This window comes from Cheilinus undulatus, linkage group 9, assembly GCF_018320785.1.
Source record: "Cheilinus undulatus linkage group 9, ASM1832078v1, whole genome shotgun sequence".
NCBI lineage: Eukaryota > Metazoa > Chordata > Actinopteri > Labriformes > Labridae > Cheilinus > Cheilinus undulatus.
In genome coordinates this window covers 4,539,506-4,553,552 of record NC_054873.1, presented here as the reverse complement: position 1 = coordinate 4,553,552, position 14,047 = coordinate 4,539,506, and the positions used below count along the sequence as shown (strand labels likewise).

Genomic DNA, 14,047 nt, shown 5'->3' with positions numbered 1-14,047 from the left:
AAAAATGAGCCAGATGAGTTGCTGGACTCTTCATCCGATGCTGTAATTAGTTTGAAAGCTTCACGCCAGCTGTAAAGCCGTTGGTTCTGAATCATGTGACAGGTCATGCCCACAACGTGATTATGTTTATTTCAACTTAGGAAGTGCTGCAAATACCCGTGGTCTCGTTTAAAAAGATTTTTATTATGTGCGTTTTATTGTGTATTTTTACAAACCCATCAGTGCAACGAAAAAGCGCTCTGAAACATGGTGAATGGATGAAATGTTAATGTAACTCCCCAGATTTTATATGCAAAAAGAATGATCGATCTGTCTTATCCGGTTTCAAATATACTGCCAATCAAAAATGAGTAAGCTAATCATAGTGCCAGCGCTATGCAGAGTTCTATAGGGTTAAAGGTCACATATTTTACCCTTTAAGTCAAGTTTATATTGGTCTCAGAGGTCTCCAAAACATCCCTGTGAAGTCAGCTGCTGAAAAAACACACCAGTATTGGATTTTTGCATGTCTAAAAACCCCTGTTTCAACCCTGCTCAGAATGAGTTGTTTCTGTGTCTGTGGCTTTAAGTGTTAATGAGCTGTCTGACTCTGCCCCTCTCAGGAAATGGATGTGGTTCTCCTGATCCTCCTCTCACCTGCCAGCTGAGAGAAGGATCAGGAGAGGAGGGTGGAACTTTCTTCCATGCGGGGAGGGCCAAACCAAACCTGGGGGTGGGGCTAACTCTCCATGTGACATTATGAGGGGAAAATCTGGGAACGACTTGTTTCAGCAGACATTTTCTGAAAGGTGAAGAAAGAGAGGAGTGGAGGGAATGGATTTTTTCTGATTCTTGGGGGTATTGTGGACAGGCCAGGGTTACATGTTTTTATTAGAAAAGCCTGAAAAAGGACATTTTGGTTTAAAGATCTTAAGCATGTAGACCAGTTGCAGCACTCCTCACATTATACTGTCTAATCATTCCAGCACACGGCAGTTGTAAACATTTAACAGCAGCTATGACACGGGGATGAGGAGGCAGGGTTCGGTAGTCAATCAGGGATTACATCGACCTGGTTCTGATGATAGCTGGTAAAAACAACCAGAAAACCAGGACTCCATTTATGCTGCCTACCACTACAAAATCAGTCTGTTATATTACTTGTATTTTCTTGCCCAAGTGGCCGGTAGGCTGAGCAAATTCACCAGACACTGCAGAAAATACCTGCATTTGGCTGGAAGTGGGTGCTAATTTCTCACCCTGATGCACACTGCAGACTTGCAGCGACCAAACTAGCAAAGTTTCAGAGCTGAGACAATCCACCTTTAATGTCAGAGTGCGTACAATTCTACAAGTACTATACACTTTGACATCCTTAGGGAATGCACACGTCACTACCACAGTTTAGCCACCACAGCCAATTTTTTTTCTCAATGCTGTATTTTTTCACAGTTGCACAACAGAAATCCTATTTGCAGGTCAGAAAACAATGCTCTCTTTTAAAGAGAGACTTCTTTTACATTGCAGCTGTTGTGTCACTGTTTGAGTGGAAACCTTCAGGTCTGAGTTTGAGTTTGCACTTGTTGTTCTCGCCCTGGAGAAGTTTTGGCTTTTAGAAGGCTCTGTGAATGGAAGCATAAATCCATCCTCAGAGAAGAAACCGTTCTGTCAATGAGTCAGGATGTTCATTTTTATGCTGCTGGTGAACCAGGCTGTGGATTTTAGTTAGGTAAAACAACATTTTAATTATCAGTCACAGAAATGCTAATTTTTTCCCCTGCAGCGATGAAAACATGAACAAGCTAATTTAAGAAAACCCTGCTAGGGAGTTGTAGAAAAAACAAGACCAGTGTCATGTCTACAAAGTTAAAATTAAGGCTGCTTGTAAAAAATAACAGGTACATTTTCAGGTGACTATGCCAGAAAAACCCCAACTACAGTGTGCCGCTAGCAGAAAGGGTATCCTTCGTGAAAGCTAGTAATATTTTAGTGATAAATGTCTTAGGAATAGGACCTGCTTCATTAGCCTTCATGTGCAACAATATTCATCAGGTGTGTGCTCACCAGATGTTTTTTTTTTTTGTCTTTATTTATCGGCTTTAAAGGAAAAAAAGGGACACATTTCAGAGTCATCAATTTTGTTTCCTACCCAAAGATTCAGGTGGGGTGAACCACATCTCCAGCATTTCAGAGTCACTCAGCCCCTCGTCCTCCTGGAACGCCTCAATGACTCTGCAGAAGCAAAAAGTGTTGATTACTGATTCATCATTAAAACCACCTGCACAAATATACAGTAAACAGAAAAAAAACCCAGTGAAATTCATGAAATTTTATACTGCTTTGTCTCCTTTAAAAAACTGGAACTGACATCTCAATGCAGATTTGATCATTTTAAGCCTCAATAATGAACTAAAGCAGGATTTAAATTTACTTTGCTCCTGATGGGCACGCAGCAGCACTAACCCGACTTTGTCTGCATTTCATCCCTTTGAGTCGTTTCTGGTCCAATCAAGCAGCAGGATAAGAACCATTTCCAAGATTAAGTAATTTGTACCTCTTCAGATCCTGCACGTCAGGGCTGTCTTCTGGAAGAACCCGGATCCCCCTGCCAAACGCCGTCCCACCATGCAGGTGAAAAGCCATGTGATCCACCTCCACCGCCTGGCTGCTGGTGAGGCCTGGAACCTTACTGGATCCTGGGATTGCTCTGAGGTTGTAGATCCTCAGGAAGTCACCGGGCTGAGGTAAAACAAAAGGGACGGATAGGATGGAGAATAGCATTAATGACTGATAACAAGGTAATGTTATTAGAGCTGGAGAAAACAAAACACTACACTCACATACTGACAAAGTATTGCAAAGGTATAAAAGACAAACAGAGCAGCATACTGCAGGACCAGACATTTATGTGTTTGCATTGTTAAAGTTCACAGTGTTAAACATCTGATTCTCCAGAATGCAGCAGGAAATCTTCTATTTGATTAGACTTTTCCAAACCGATAGACCAAGTCTAGACACCTCTAGTTTGTTGCGCAGGTTTGTTGTTGTGAATGTTGAGTCTCCTAATAACATCAATATAACGCCATTAAGACTATTTTCTCTCCTCAAGAAACCAAAGGCATTTCAGATGGGCTTTTATGAGCAGACTTTCAGTTCAGTTCAATTCAGCTCTTTATTACAGACTCAAGGTCAAGATGAGAAGAAAAATCACAACCCACAGAAAGACAGGAATATACAGGAATGTACAGGACTGTGTATACGTTGTAGGCATGTTTGGGACAAAAACTGAAGTGAGGCGAGTTAGCCGCCTGAGGGGGCCATTGGCAAGGAAGGAAGATTGACATAACCCTCGTTGTGCTCTGGATGTCCGTACACATTACCAAGGAAATGGTAAAATAATCTCTTAAAACAATAAAGCCCACATCTTTAGGGCAGAGTAAGGGGGGGATGTTGTGAGTTCTGAAGAGCTCAGTAACTTCATGTGAGTCACTGTGATGGATATCACCTTTGCAATAAGATTGAGAAATTTCATCCACAGTCAACTGTAACTGATATTATTTACAAGTTGAAGAGTTTAGGAACAACAGCAACCCGGCCACAAAGAGGAGGACCACAAAAAAATCACAGAGCAGGGTCAATGACTGCTATGTTGCATGGTGTGTAAAAGTCGCCAATGCTGTGCTGATTCTAAGGCATCATCCACAAAGAGACGAATTCAGGAGTGTACGCAAAAGTTTTTTTGTCGTATCAGCATTTCATCCACACAGAAACGGCGTTTTGGGTGACTGTAAATGATACTTTTCGAAAACCGGTCCCAGAGTGCATAAATCCATAAACGACCACAGTTTCGTGTCCGTATGGATGGCTATCTGCATCTTTTTTGAAACGATTACATCACACACAGTGTAGCTCTCTCAAGGCGCCTGCGTGGGTCCAACCAAAACAAACATGGCGGACTACAGGGATGTGTTCATGCTGCAGAAGCTACTGAGCTTATTATGGCTTTTACAGCAAAATCTGATGATCCTTCACCACCACCATGAAACGCATACACCAAATGTTTTTAAATCCAACACAGAGAACAACCAGAAGGGCAACTAGAAGAAAGTTTGGGGCAGTTTTCTGTGTTCTTCTTCTCCCTTTTAATGCATTTCAATGGCAGCATTACAGTGCCACGTACAGGCTCGGCATATGAACTACAACATTTTCAGTCGTTTTCAGTTGTTCTGTGGTTACGTGGATATTTCCTGAAACGATCCTGTCTTTACAGAAAACTTTTTCAAAACAAAACAGCAATATATCGTTTTCGTCTCTGTGTGGACAGGGCCTTAGGCCCAAACCCTGAAAAACGACCCCATACTATTATCCCTCCTCCACCAAATCTGACTCCCAAACAGAGAAGAGTAATTGGTCACTCCACAGAACAAGTTTCCACTGCTCCACAGTCCAGTGTCTATGTGTTTTACAATACTTCCTGTGACGCTTGGCATTGGACTTGGTGATGTGAGGCTTTCATGCTGCTGCTTGGCCATGAAAACCTATTCATGAAGCCCCTGCCGCACAGTTTCTTGTTTACATTAGTGCTAATGGAAGTTCAGGACTCTCAGGCCCTGTCCACAGGGAGACAAGACAGTAGTCGTTTATGGATTTATGCACTCTGGGACCGGTTTTCGAAAAGTATTGTTTACAGTCACCAAAAAGGCCGTTTCCGTGTGGACGAAACGCCAATACGACAAAAAACCTTTGTGTATACTCCTGAATTTGTCTCCGTGTGGATGAGGCCTTAATGCTTCAGCATACCAAGACAATGCTATGCTTCCAATTTTGTGGCAACAGTTTGGGAAAGGCCCTTTTCTATTCTAACATGACTGTATCCAAGTGCACAAAGCAAGGGCTATGACGTAGTTTGAGGAGTTTGGTGTGGAAGAATTTGGCTGGCCTGCTCAAAGCCCTGGCCCTGACCCCATCAAGCACCTTTTGGATGAACTGGAACAGAGGTTGTGAGCCAGGCCTTCTGGTCCAACATCACTGTCTGATCTCATAAATGCTCTACAAAATGAATGGGCTCAAATTCCCATAGAAACACCTCACAATCTTGTGGAAGCCTCCCAGGAAGATTGGAGGCTGTAAAAAGGAGGCTAACTCCAAACTGAAGTATATAACTGTGGTTAAAATGGGCAAATTCTTCCCTTAAGACACCTCAAACCAGTGCAAGAAGCATAAAATATCTTGACTTTGCTTTCTTTTTTAGCATCAGGGCTAAAAGTTGCATCTATTTGTCACTTTTTGGACTCAATGAAAGGAAGGATCTGATTCTAAAACAAAAAGCCATTAAAATCTTTTAACCAGCTGCTGAATGAGGTGTAAAATAGAGGGATTCATTGATTAAAATGGGTGCTCTGGTTGGTCAGAGCCGCCAGCAGATGGTGCTGTTGCATTAAACATTCAGTCAGTGTGGTGGCAGTGATTCAGAGCCTTCTCACAGAACTTGCTTCTTGGGGTCTGGCTTTTATTTTTTTCCTCTTTGCTTTTCGTCATGATGAGCCGGCAGTCATCACAAATCTTTCCACCCTCATCGCCAACAAAGGCAGAAAATTCACTGCCGACTTCCTATCTCACATGATAGTTCAGAGAACCTGAGAAGACTGAGATAGACAGTCATGCATGACCTTTAATTAAACCAGAGCAGGAGGAAGACCCCAAGAGCGAGTCCTCCATAAGCTGTGGCTTCCTTTAAATCAATTCTCCCTGTATACTGAGTCAAGTTGGAGTCAGTGTCGGGGAGGATTAGCTGCTGATCTCCTGAGGCTTTCTCTCCTCTAAAGATCCACACGAGGAGCTTGGAGATGAAGTGGGAGGACTGGGGAGCTGCAAACAATCCAAAACAGGCAGTTTATTATCTGACAATGTCCTTCAAATTAGGCTCACAAGAAAGACTTTAAGACTCAGTGGCAGGAGGATTTCTGCTGCTTGTGCCAGGCTTGGTTTTTGGTCATTATCTCAGCAGTTAAAAAATACTGAGGGTTTCAGCTTCATTTGAGAAAAAAAAACACAACAAAAAAAAACAACAACTCCTAAAACGTTCATGTTTAATTCTGCCCTGAAACTTTTTGTGGTTGTCTGACTTCTCTCAGACGTAAATGAAGAGGCAGTTTGACGTCACTGCAGCATTTGGGACCTCGAAAGGTACGATCAGAAATAATGAGATACAATATTTAGCTTGCATTACTCATGGCTATTTAATGGCTGGAGAGTGAGAACAGTCTGTGTTTATTTATCAAGCACACATATGTCAGCTGGAGCCGGCTAATGACAAATCAACGCTCTGCACTTCATCTGTGAAAGCCTTTTTTCCTCTTTAATTCTGTCCTCTACCTTTCCTTTGTCAGTCTTTCCACCTTTTGCCATAAACCCCCTCCTCTTTTTTCTCTTCTGTATTTTTTCCATCTCATGAAAGGACAGAGCCTATGAAAAAGTCTTCACCCCCTTGGATGTTTTACCCTTTTATTATGGTCAATATAATGTGCCTTTTTTTTACATAGAAGTACAAAAACCTCTTTAATGTCAAAGTGAAAACAGATTTCTACAAAGTAATGTCACAAAAATTTGTAATATGACATAAGCGAATGCATAAATATTCACCCCTTCAAATTCTCTATTGGATTGAAGTCTGGGCTTTCACTTGGCCACTCCAGAACATTCCCCTTGTTGTCTTTAAACCATTTCTGTGTAACTTTCTCTGACACTTAATAGCAACATTAATGAAGCCCTATTCATACTAATGACAGGTGTCATGTCATGATTATGACAGCATAATGTCAGTCTTATGAATGAAACTTCACGTAAAGTGTTACTGAACTTTCTTCCTCTTGACTATGGAGTCTCCCACATGTCTTTTGGTGAACTCTAGACCAGATTGAATCTGAGTTTTCTTCAACAGTTGTTGTCTGCAGAGTCTCTCCCAGAGTCTCTTGCACACTCGCTCAGTTTGTGAGGACGGTCTGATCCAGGCAGATTTACACATGTGCCATATTCCTTCATTTCCCTCTGTTTAACTGAACTAAAAAAACTTAAGCTCCTCCATTCATTGGTCCTTGTTTTGACATGAAATATCTTTATTTTGAAACAGACTGACCTCTTTATAAATACTCTATTAGGTTCTGTCATGGGGCTGAATGATAAAGCATAATATGGCTGGTATGTTGAGCCTAAAACTTCTGTGGTTAGACATCCGTCTTTATTGTGGTGAAAAGTTGTCTCAGTGAAGCTAAATCTACTGCAGTGAAAAGGAGGACTCTTCCTGTTTCCTTTAAGGTGTTTGTTTTCCTCTCAGTTCTTTTGCAGCTCATTCTAAGTGCATTAGTAAACATGGTATTTGACTGTGAATTATTATTTGGATCATATAAATCCCTCCGTGCCAGGAAGCAAACAATGAGACCAAACAGACAGTATTTTTGTTTGCACAATCCCAGACTCTGCCCTGGATTCATGTCGTCTCCAGAGACCCGAGTGTTTAGCAGAATGAGGCAGAAGAAACACCAGTAAGTACTCCAGAGTCTGGCTCTGTTTTCTTTGAGCTACACGAGAGTTTAGCTGAATCCACCGCGGTCTGTGTTTGGAAACAGGTGTCGAGAGAACTGTGAGGGTGACTAATTCTGTGAAAAACGCCATGGACAGACGGCAGGGCGAACACAGGCGCTGCCATGTGGCGTCAGCTTGGTCGAGTTTCCTGCCTGTACGTATTAAACCCTCTGCAGTGGCCAGGTGTGAATAAGCCAGTTTAACTGAGGGCATGACGCAAATGACTGAAGTAAATTCAACATCTTAGTAAAGAGCTGAGACCATTTTTAGTAGAAAGTTGGCACTGCAGTAACTAGAAAGATGAACATTCTGATGTGTTACGTAGTCTGACTGTTTTATGGGGTTAGTTTTCATCTATCCAAAAACATCTTAGCAAAAAAACCCTTCCTTGTTTAGTTGTCACAATACTACACTTGTGAATTTTGATACAACACCAGTAAAAACTATACGGTATCAATACCTGCTTAAATATCACTGCAAAAAACTAACTTCTGGACACCCAGAACAACTTTATCTAGTCATTTTTAAATCTTATTTCCAAGCTGCACATAAGAAAAGTTTCACTAAACAGCAGGCAGGTACTAAAATGTGACATACTGTTATAGAAATAAAAGGCAAACTAAATAAGATATTTATTTTTTGAAATAATGTATATAACCATCTAAAATCAAGTGTTTCTTCTAAATCATCATTAATAAAGCAGAGAAAAGTTATTACAAAAATAAATAAATTAACTAATTAATAAATAAGCTGACCGATTCAGGCATCAATTAGTCTAAACAAGGGGTTTTCAAAGTGTCTGAGAGTGAGCTTTCCCTAGGAGGAGATAATTTGTCTGTTGACCCCCACCTCCATAAAAAACAAGATAATGAAAATATAAGTAACTATTTTTTCAAACATTTATGTGTCATCTTTTAACCTTTTTAAATTTTTTGTTTTTTGATATTTTGGTCTGTGTTTGTCTTTAAACATCCATCTTACCAAGGCAATCAGTTATTTAGTTTCAGTAAAGAGTTAAGTGTGAATACTGCCTGATTTTTATGCTTTATGCTTTGTTTAAGTGGTATCTATGAGTTTGCATCTATGCAGTTGATGCAGGTTTACATAACTGCAGTTCATCTTCCACCTTCAGCCTTGTCTGGTACATGCTTTTGGTGCCAAAAACCTGCTCATGCAGTGGATGTCTTCTTGTTGATGGCACTAAGTGTCTGTTACCTTCAGTGACTAAAATTCCTTATACCTGTCAAAAACTCCCCTTGGTTTTGGTCACTAGACTTAGCGCTTTGTCTCTGTATGCCCCTGGAGTTTACATAGCCTTATGCTGTCATCAGCTTGTTCATCTTTGCAAATTAAACACTGTGGCTGCTGAGCATCATCAGGACTAATGCAGTAAAATCTAAACTTTAAAAGTCCACTCTATAGTACAGTTTCTATAGTTAATATGATCTGTCCATTTTGCCCCACAGACAGCAGAAGTTAGCATAGGAAATCCCCTTCTGGTTTATGGTTCCATGCCTCCCCCAAAGTCCTTGGGCGCCCCCCAAGGGAAGCCTGCCTCACACTTTGAAAACCAATGGTCTAAACCATTTTTGAGCAAAACATAAAAACACTAGGAAATGCTGCTCTGTCTTTGTGAACACTGAGCTGAGAACAACAAACCCGGGGAGTTTGATATTATTCAACACAAGGGCCTGACCCATACATCAGCTGGCCGATTGAATCAGCCGATTATATCCTTTTAAATATAATCATTAATCGGCCAGTAGACGCAGATGTTAACACTCGTATTTTCGGCAATAATGGGCAAGACTTAGTTTTACTTTGACGTGTCTGCATTCTAGTATTTATCCAGTAGAGCTTGGTTCCCAACCTGGGACACCACTGGTTTAGAGGACATTAGAGAGGAGGGGCTGAGGCTAACTCCCCACATGACATCATGAGGGGAAAATCTGAGAACGGCTTGTTTCAGCTGACACTTTCTAAAAGTTGGGGGGGGGGGATTCTGGTACTTGAGGGGATTGTGTACAGGCCAGGTGCACCTATTTTTGTTAGAAAATCCTGAAAAAGTGATTTTTGCATATGTCCCCTTTAAAATGTGAAATATTTGTAAAAGTTAATTTTATTTTTTACCTACTGATATTTATACCTTTCTGTTTTATTTTTAATTTTTTTATTTACAGAAGGTGGACATAGGTGTGGGATTTTTAATGATAGCTTTTGTTTTGAAAATAAAAATATCTGAAAAAAGGGGTGCGCAGATGGCCTAGCAGTCAAAGGCACTCCCCATGTAAGCAGGCGGCTGGTTCAAACCCATGGCCCTTTGCCGCATGTCTTTCCCCACTCTCCCTCCTGTTTCCAACTCTACCTATCATCCTCCTCTATGGAATAAAGGCACGAGAAGCCCAAAAATAAATCTTAAAAAAAAAACAAAACAAAAAAAAAAAAAAAACTAAAAGTATCTGAAAAAAGCGAAATGTTCTCTGCCATCAATTTTTATCTCTGTAACGTGTTTGAACTATACTCAATGGATTAGATACAGTTTGATTTATTAATTTATCAAAAAAAAAATTATTGCAAAAATTTCATTGGCTGAAATATCGGTTATTAGCATTTTATATTCCCTTATCGGTTTTGGCATCAGCCCCCAAAAGCTAATCACTTAGCATCTACAACAAAACAAAACTTTATCTCTCTTGTTTGTCTCTTTTAACTCTGTGTATGAACATAAGTGGATCTAGAAGTCTTTCATTTAAATGGCTGAAATGTACTCAGAATAATGTCAAACCTGTACAAAAATATTGAAGGTGAATGAAAAATGTTAGGACTGAATCATCAGAAGAGACATTTGAAGCATTTTCAGAATGAGTCTGGGATAACTGAAAGTCTTCATTAGCATGTATTACAGAAGAATATTTCATTATTTTGGCGAATAAAAGCAGAAGAAAGAAAGAAAGAAGCGATCGGCTCATGGATCAATCATTAGTTCAACTGTTGTTATGGCAACCTTCAGCAGGAGAATCATTAAATCTTTGTAGGGCCGTTTTGAGCTCTTTAACCAGTCAGACCACTCAGCTGAGACCACACGTGGTGTAATGGGCACATTATCACCATCAGCGTGTGCACAAGGAGCGTCCAGGGACTGTAGGGCGCACTGGTTTCACAGATCTGACAGAAAAAGCGTCCCTGCAGCTTCCCCTTCAAACGCACCATTTTCTTTTTAAAGAGACAGAGGAACGGAGCAGAGCAGCCTGTGGCGGCTTCTGTAAGTACTTGATCTGTCTGAAAACTAAACACTCCACCGTCCGCCCACTGCCCGACAGCCAAGACGCCGCTGCCGCTGTCTCATGGCATTAGTGCTGCTCAGCCGCGCGGTGAAAAGGGATTCCTTAAAATTCTAAAGATCGCTGTGGGCTTCCATGGCATCTCATCAAGCTGAAGCTCCACAAATCAGCAAAAGAAAGTTGTGCCCTGGTTGAGAAGAAGAAACTGTTTATTTCACACCGGTTTCTTTATGGATCAGCAGGAGACGAGGGTTTAAAGCTATACAGATACAACTGAACTTAACAATGGGGCTCTTTGTGCTGGAAAATCAACTTAATGTGGAACAAGGGACATGGCCAAGGAAACCTCATTTTAGCTTAAATACATTGACTGTACCGAGGGACTGAATAAAACCTTCAAGGACTGTTGGTCCTGTCTTACTTTCTACTATTACTGATGTATCAGTATTAGAATATATTCCTGTCCATTTATACAAGAAACATTAGTCAGGAAATGTCTGAGAGGTCATTCCGAATTGATGTCTCCATTACAATCTTAGAAATCAGTCTGAATGACTTCATCAGACAGATTTCAAAGCATCTTAACTCAATGAAGTAAAATGACCTCAGTCATTTTGATCGTGTAGCTGAATGGCTCATGCTCCCTGAAGCTTGATAAGCCTGATATTATAGTTCATAAAGGAGCAATAATATGCTATGGCATCCTCAGGAATCATTGTGGGTAATGCTGCATTTGCTTCTTTTCCAACAGAGAGCACTGGCATGTCATTTTCTAGCAGTAAAATGTCCAATTTTCAAAAACAAATCCTTATTTGAATTCCATTTTAGCCTCACTTCTACTTAAAGCTGCAGTCACATGACTTGTGCTGAGCCCAAGAGGGCAAAAAGAGTTTAGACTACCACTGCAAAAGTGGAGCTGCAGCAGCAGCATTTTAATTCTCCATCTCTTCATGACAGCGTAATGACACTGCAGAGAAATGGAGCTAGTATAAATGGTTAGCCTTGGTCCCTTTAGACTCTTAAACCTCAGGCAAGAGGTGACACAGGTTATTAGAAGTTTAATAATTTTTGATCCATAAATCGTATGCTCGATTTTCCCTCTTGCAGCTAGCCATTGAGCCTTTCCATGCCTTCCATGCCATCCTTGCCTTTGAATCCCTCACAGAAGCTTTTCTAGTGAGCCTAGAACTTGGGTGACTTTCTGTGGTATCTGAAGATTAAATCCACACCAGTAAAGCTGATACTGGACATCTTTATATCTAGTCCTTTAATTCATTTTCAACCCTTTTTTCAGCAAGCTTTGAATGCTAACAGCCATACTGTATCAAAGAATGTTTTGTGATGGGCTGACAACCAATGGTAGGCTGTTCCAGCATTGCATGAAGCCCTGTCAAACTGTGCAGCTATAACTGCACTGATCATGTAGGAGACAGCCTGGAGAGCTTATAATGTAGAGAGAGAGTCTGTAATGTGATTACTGTTTGAAGGGTTAACAGCTGTTTCAGACTGGGTGTGTGGCGGCTGTCTTAGCTGTGTCACGGCTTGATTTTCGTTTCTGACATGCATCATCACATGTCAGGGGTTTTCATACTTCCTGCATGAGTGCTGTGTCTTATATGCAAGAGTTTGGAGCAGATGGTGTGCCTCGCCACACGTCTTGGTGTGCTGTGGGACATTTTACAAGCATGCATAACGGATACTTGTACATAGATTGTAATGGCATTTTTTATACTATCAATGATTGAAATAATCAGTGTAGCAATTTTTATCGTTTTAAAGCCTGAAACTCAGTAAAGTATGAAAGTATCAAGACCTAAAAAACCTATTAGAAAACAAATCTTTCGGTAGTAACTCTGGTGCTTCCAGCACATAGCTGAACAGCTGTGAAAAAAGCTGATATGGCTGAAGACTAAATGCAAAAGTGTACATTTTACCATGTATTTCTCTATTCGTAGTTCCCAAATGGTGAAACATTGCATGCGTGATGTGAATTTTAACAACTATAGGTACTCAACATCAACTAAAGATGCTGGAATGCATGTTAAAGAGGCTATTTTGCATGGAAAGGAGGATGTGTGCCCTGACATTTTGACTTGTTCTATGTGTGTCGTGGGCAAAAACATTTGAAAATCACTGGAATAGTTGACAGATTCTTGATGACATCACGCAGCAGTGGAGAACTCTCCTTAGGGGGCCTACAGCCAAATCTATCATGTTTTGAGCTGCTTACTACTCTACCAAGCATTCAAAGTGTGAAACAAAATTCTCAAGCTACTTTTGTGTCCCAAAAGTAGTGAAATATCGACACAGACAAAAAAAACAAACAAAAAAAACCAAGAGAATTCATGGAGAAATGGTGACAGGAAGGAATTTTTAAAAATCCTCTGATGTCCATCCAGTCTTGCTCATTATGTCAGGAATCTGTCTCTTTTCAGAGATCCAGATAATTTATCTTAGCTTAGTAGAGCTGGTTGTTTATTTTACAAATGGCTTTTCACTTGGTTCCAGTTTGGATTTTTAAATGTGGACTAAATGACAATAAAGGATGGAGGAAAGGAAACTGGCACTCAAACGTGAGCTAGCCTCTGTGGTTCACATTAAAGAGCCGTTTAGTGGAACAGGCTTGTTCATGACGGCACATCATCATGCGGCCACTTACCCCACAATGTTTATAAGGTTGATAGTGCATCATCATCTAAATTGAAAGCATGTTTGTGGGGCGCAGATGGCCTAATGGTTAGGTCCTGGCCCATGTATGCAATCAGCCTGAGTTCAAGTCCAGCCCACAGCCACTTTCCTGTATGCCCACCCCCACTCTCTAATCCCTGTTTCTGACTCTATCCACAGTCCCCCTCTCTGAATAAAGGCATAAAAAAACACCAAAATATGTATTAAAAAAGCTTGTTGAAGGACTTTTTCATTTGTCAAAGGGGCTCAGCTAGCCTCTTATCTCAGTACAAGACTCCTCAAGACTTCCCTCATCTGGATGGGCGATGCTAGACTCTAGGAGGTCTGCAGGACTGGATATTGATCACTGCCATGCCAGTTAAATCGGTTTAACTGTGGAAACAATCCCTTCTTTGATAAGTGTAGTGGTCAAACTCAATGTATGTAGAAATGTTCTCATGATAATTGCAGGATAGAGTTCCATTTAGAGCTGTAAAGTACTAACTTTCCTCTGTTCCCTTTCATTTCTAATGGCTGTC

At 40.7% G+C, this 14,047-nt stretch overlaps 1 protein-coding gene across 3 annotated transcripts in view; it reads right to left on the bottom strand.

Moving 5' to 3' along the window:
- pot1 (protection of telomeres 1 homolog) overlaps positions 1–14,047 on the bottom strand; it is a 140,242-nt gene that overhangs the window by 9,396 nt on the left and 116,799 nt on the right. For all 3 annotated transcript variants that reach the window (XM_041794630.1, XM_041794628.1, XM_041794631.1), the window contains 2 exons: positions 2,534–2,718; positions 2,129–2,211 (listed from right to left, as the gene is read on the bottom strand). In XM_041794630.1, coding sequence (XP_041650564.1) covers positions 2,129–2,211; positions 2,534–2,718 — 268 coding nt within the window. The remainder of the gene's footprint in view (positions 1–2,128; positions 2,212–2,533; positions 2,719–14,047) is intronic.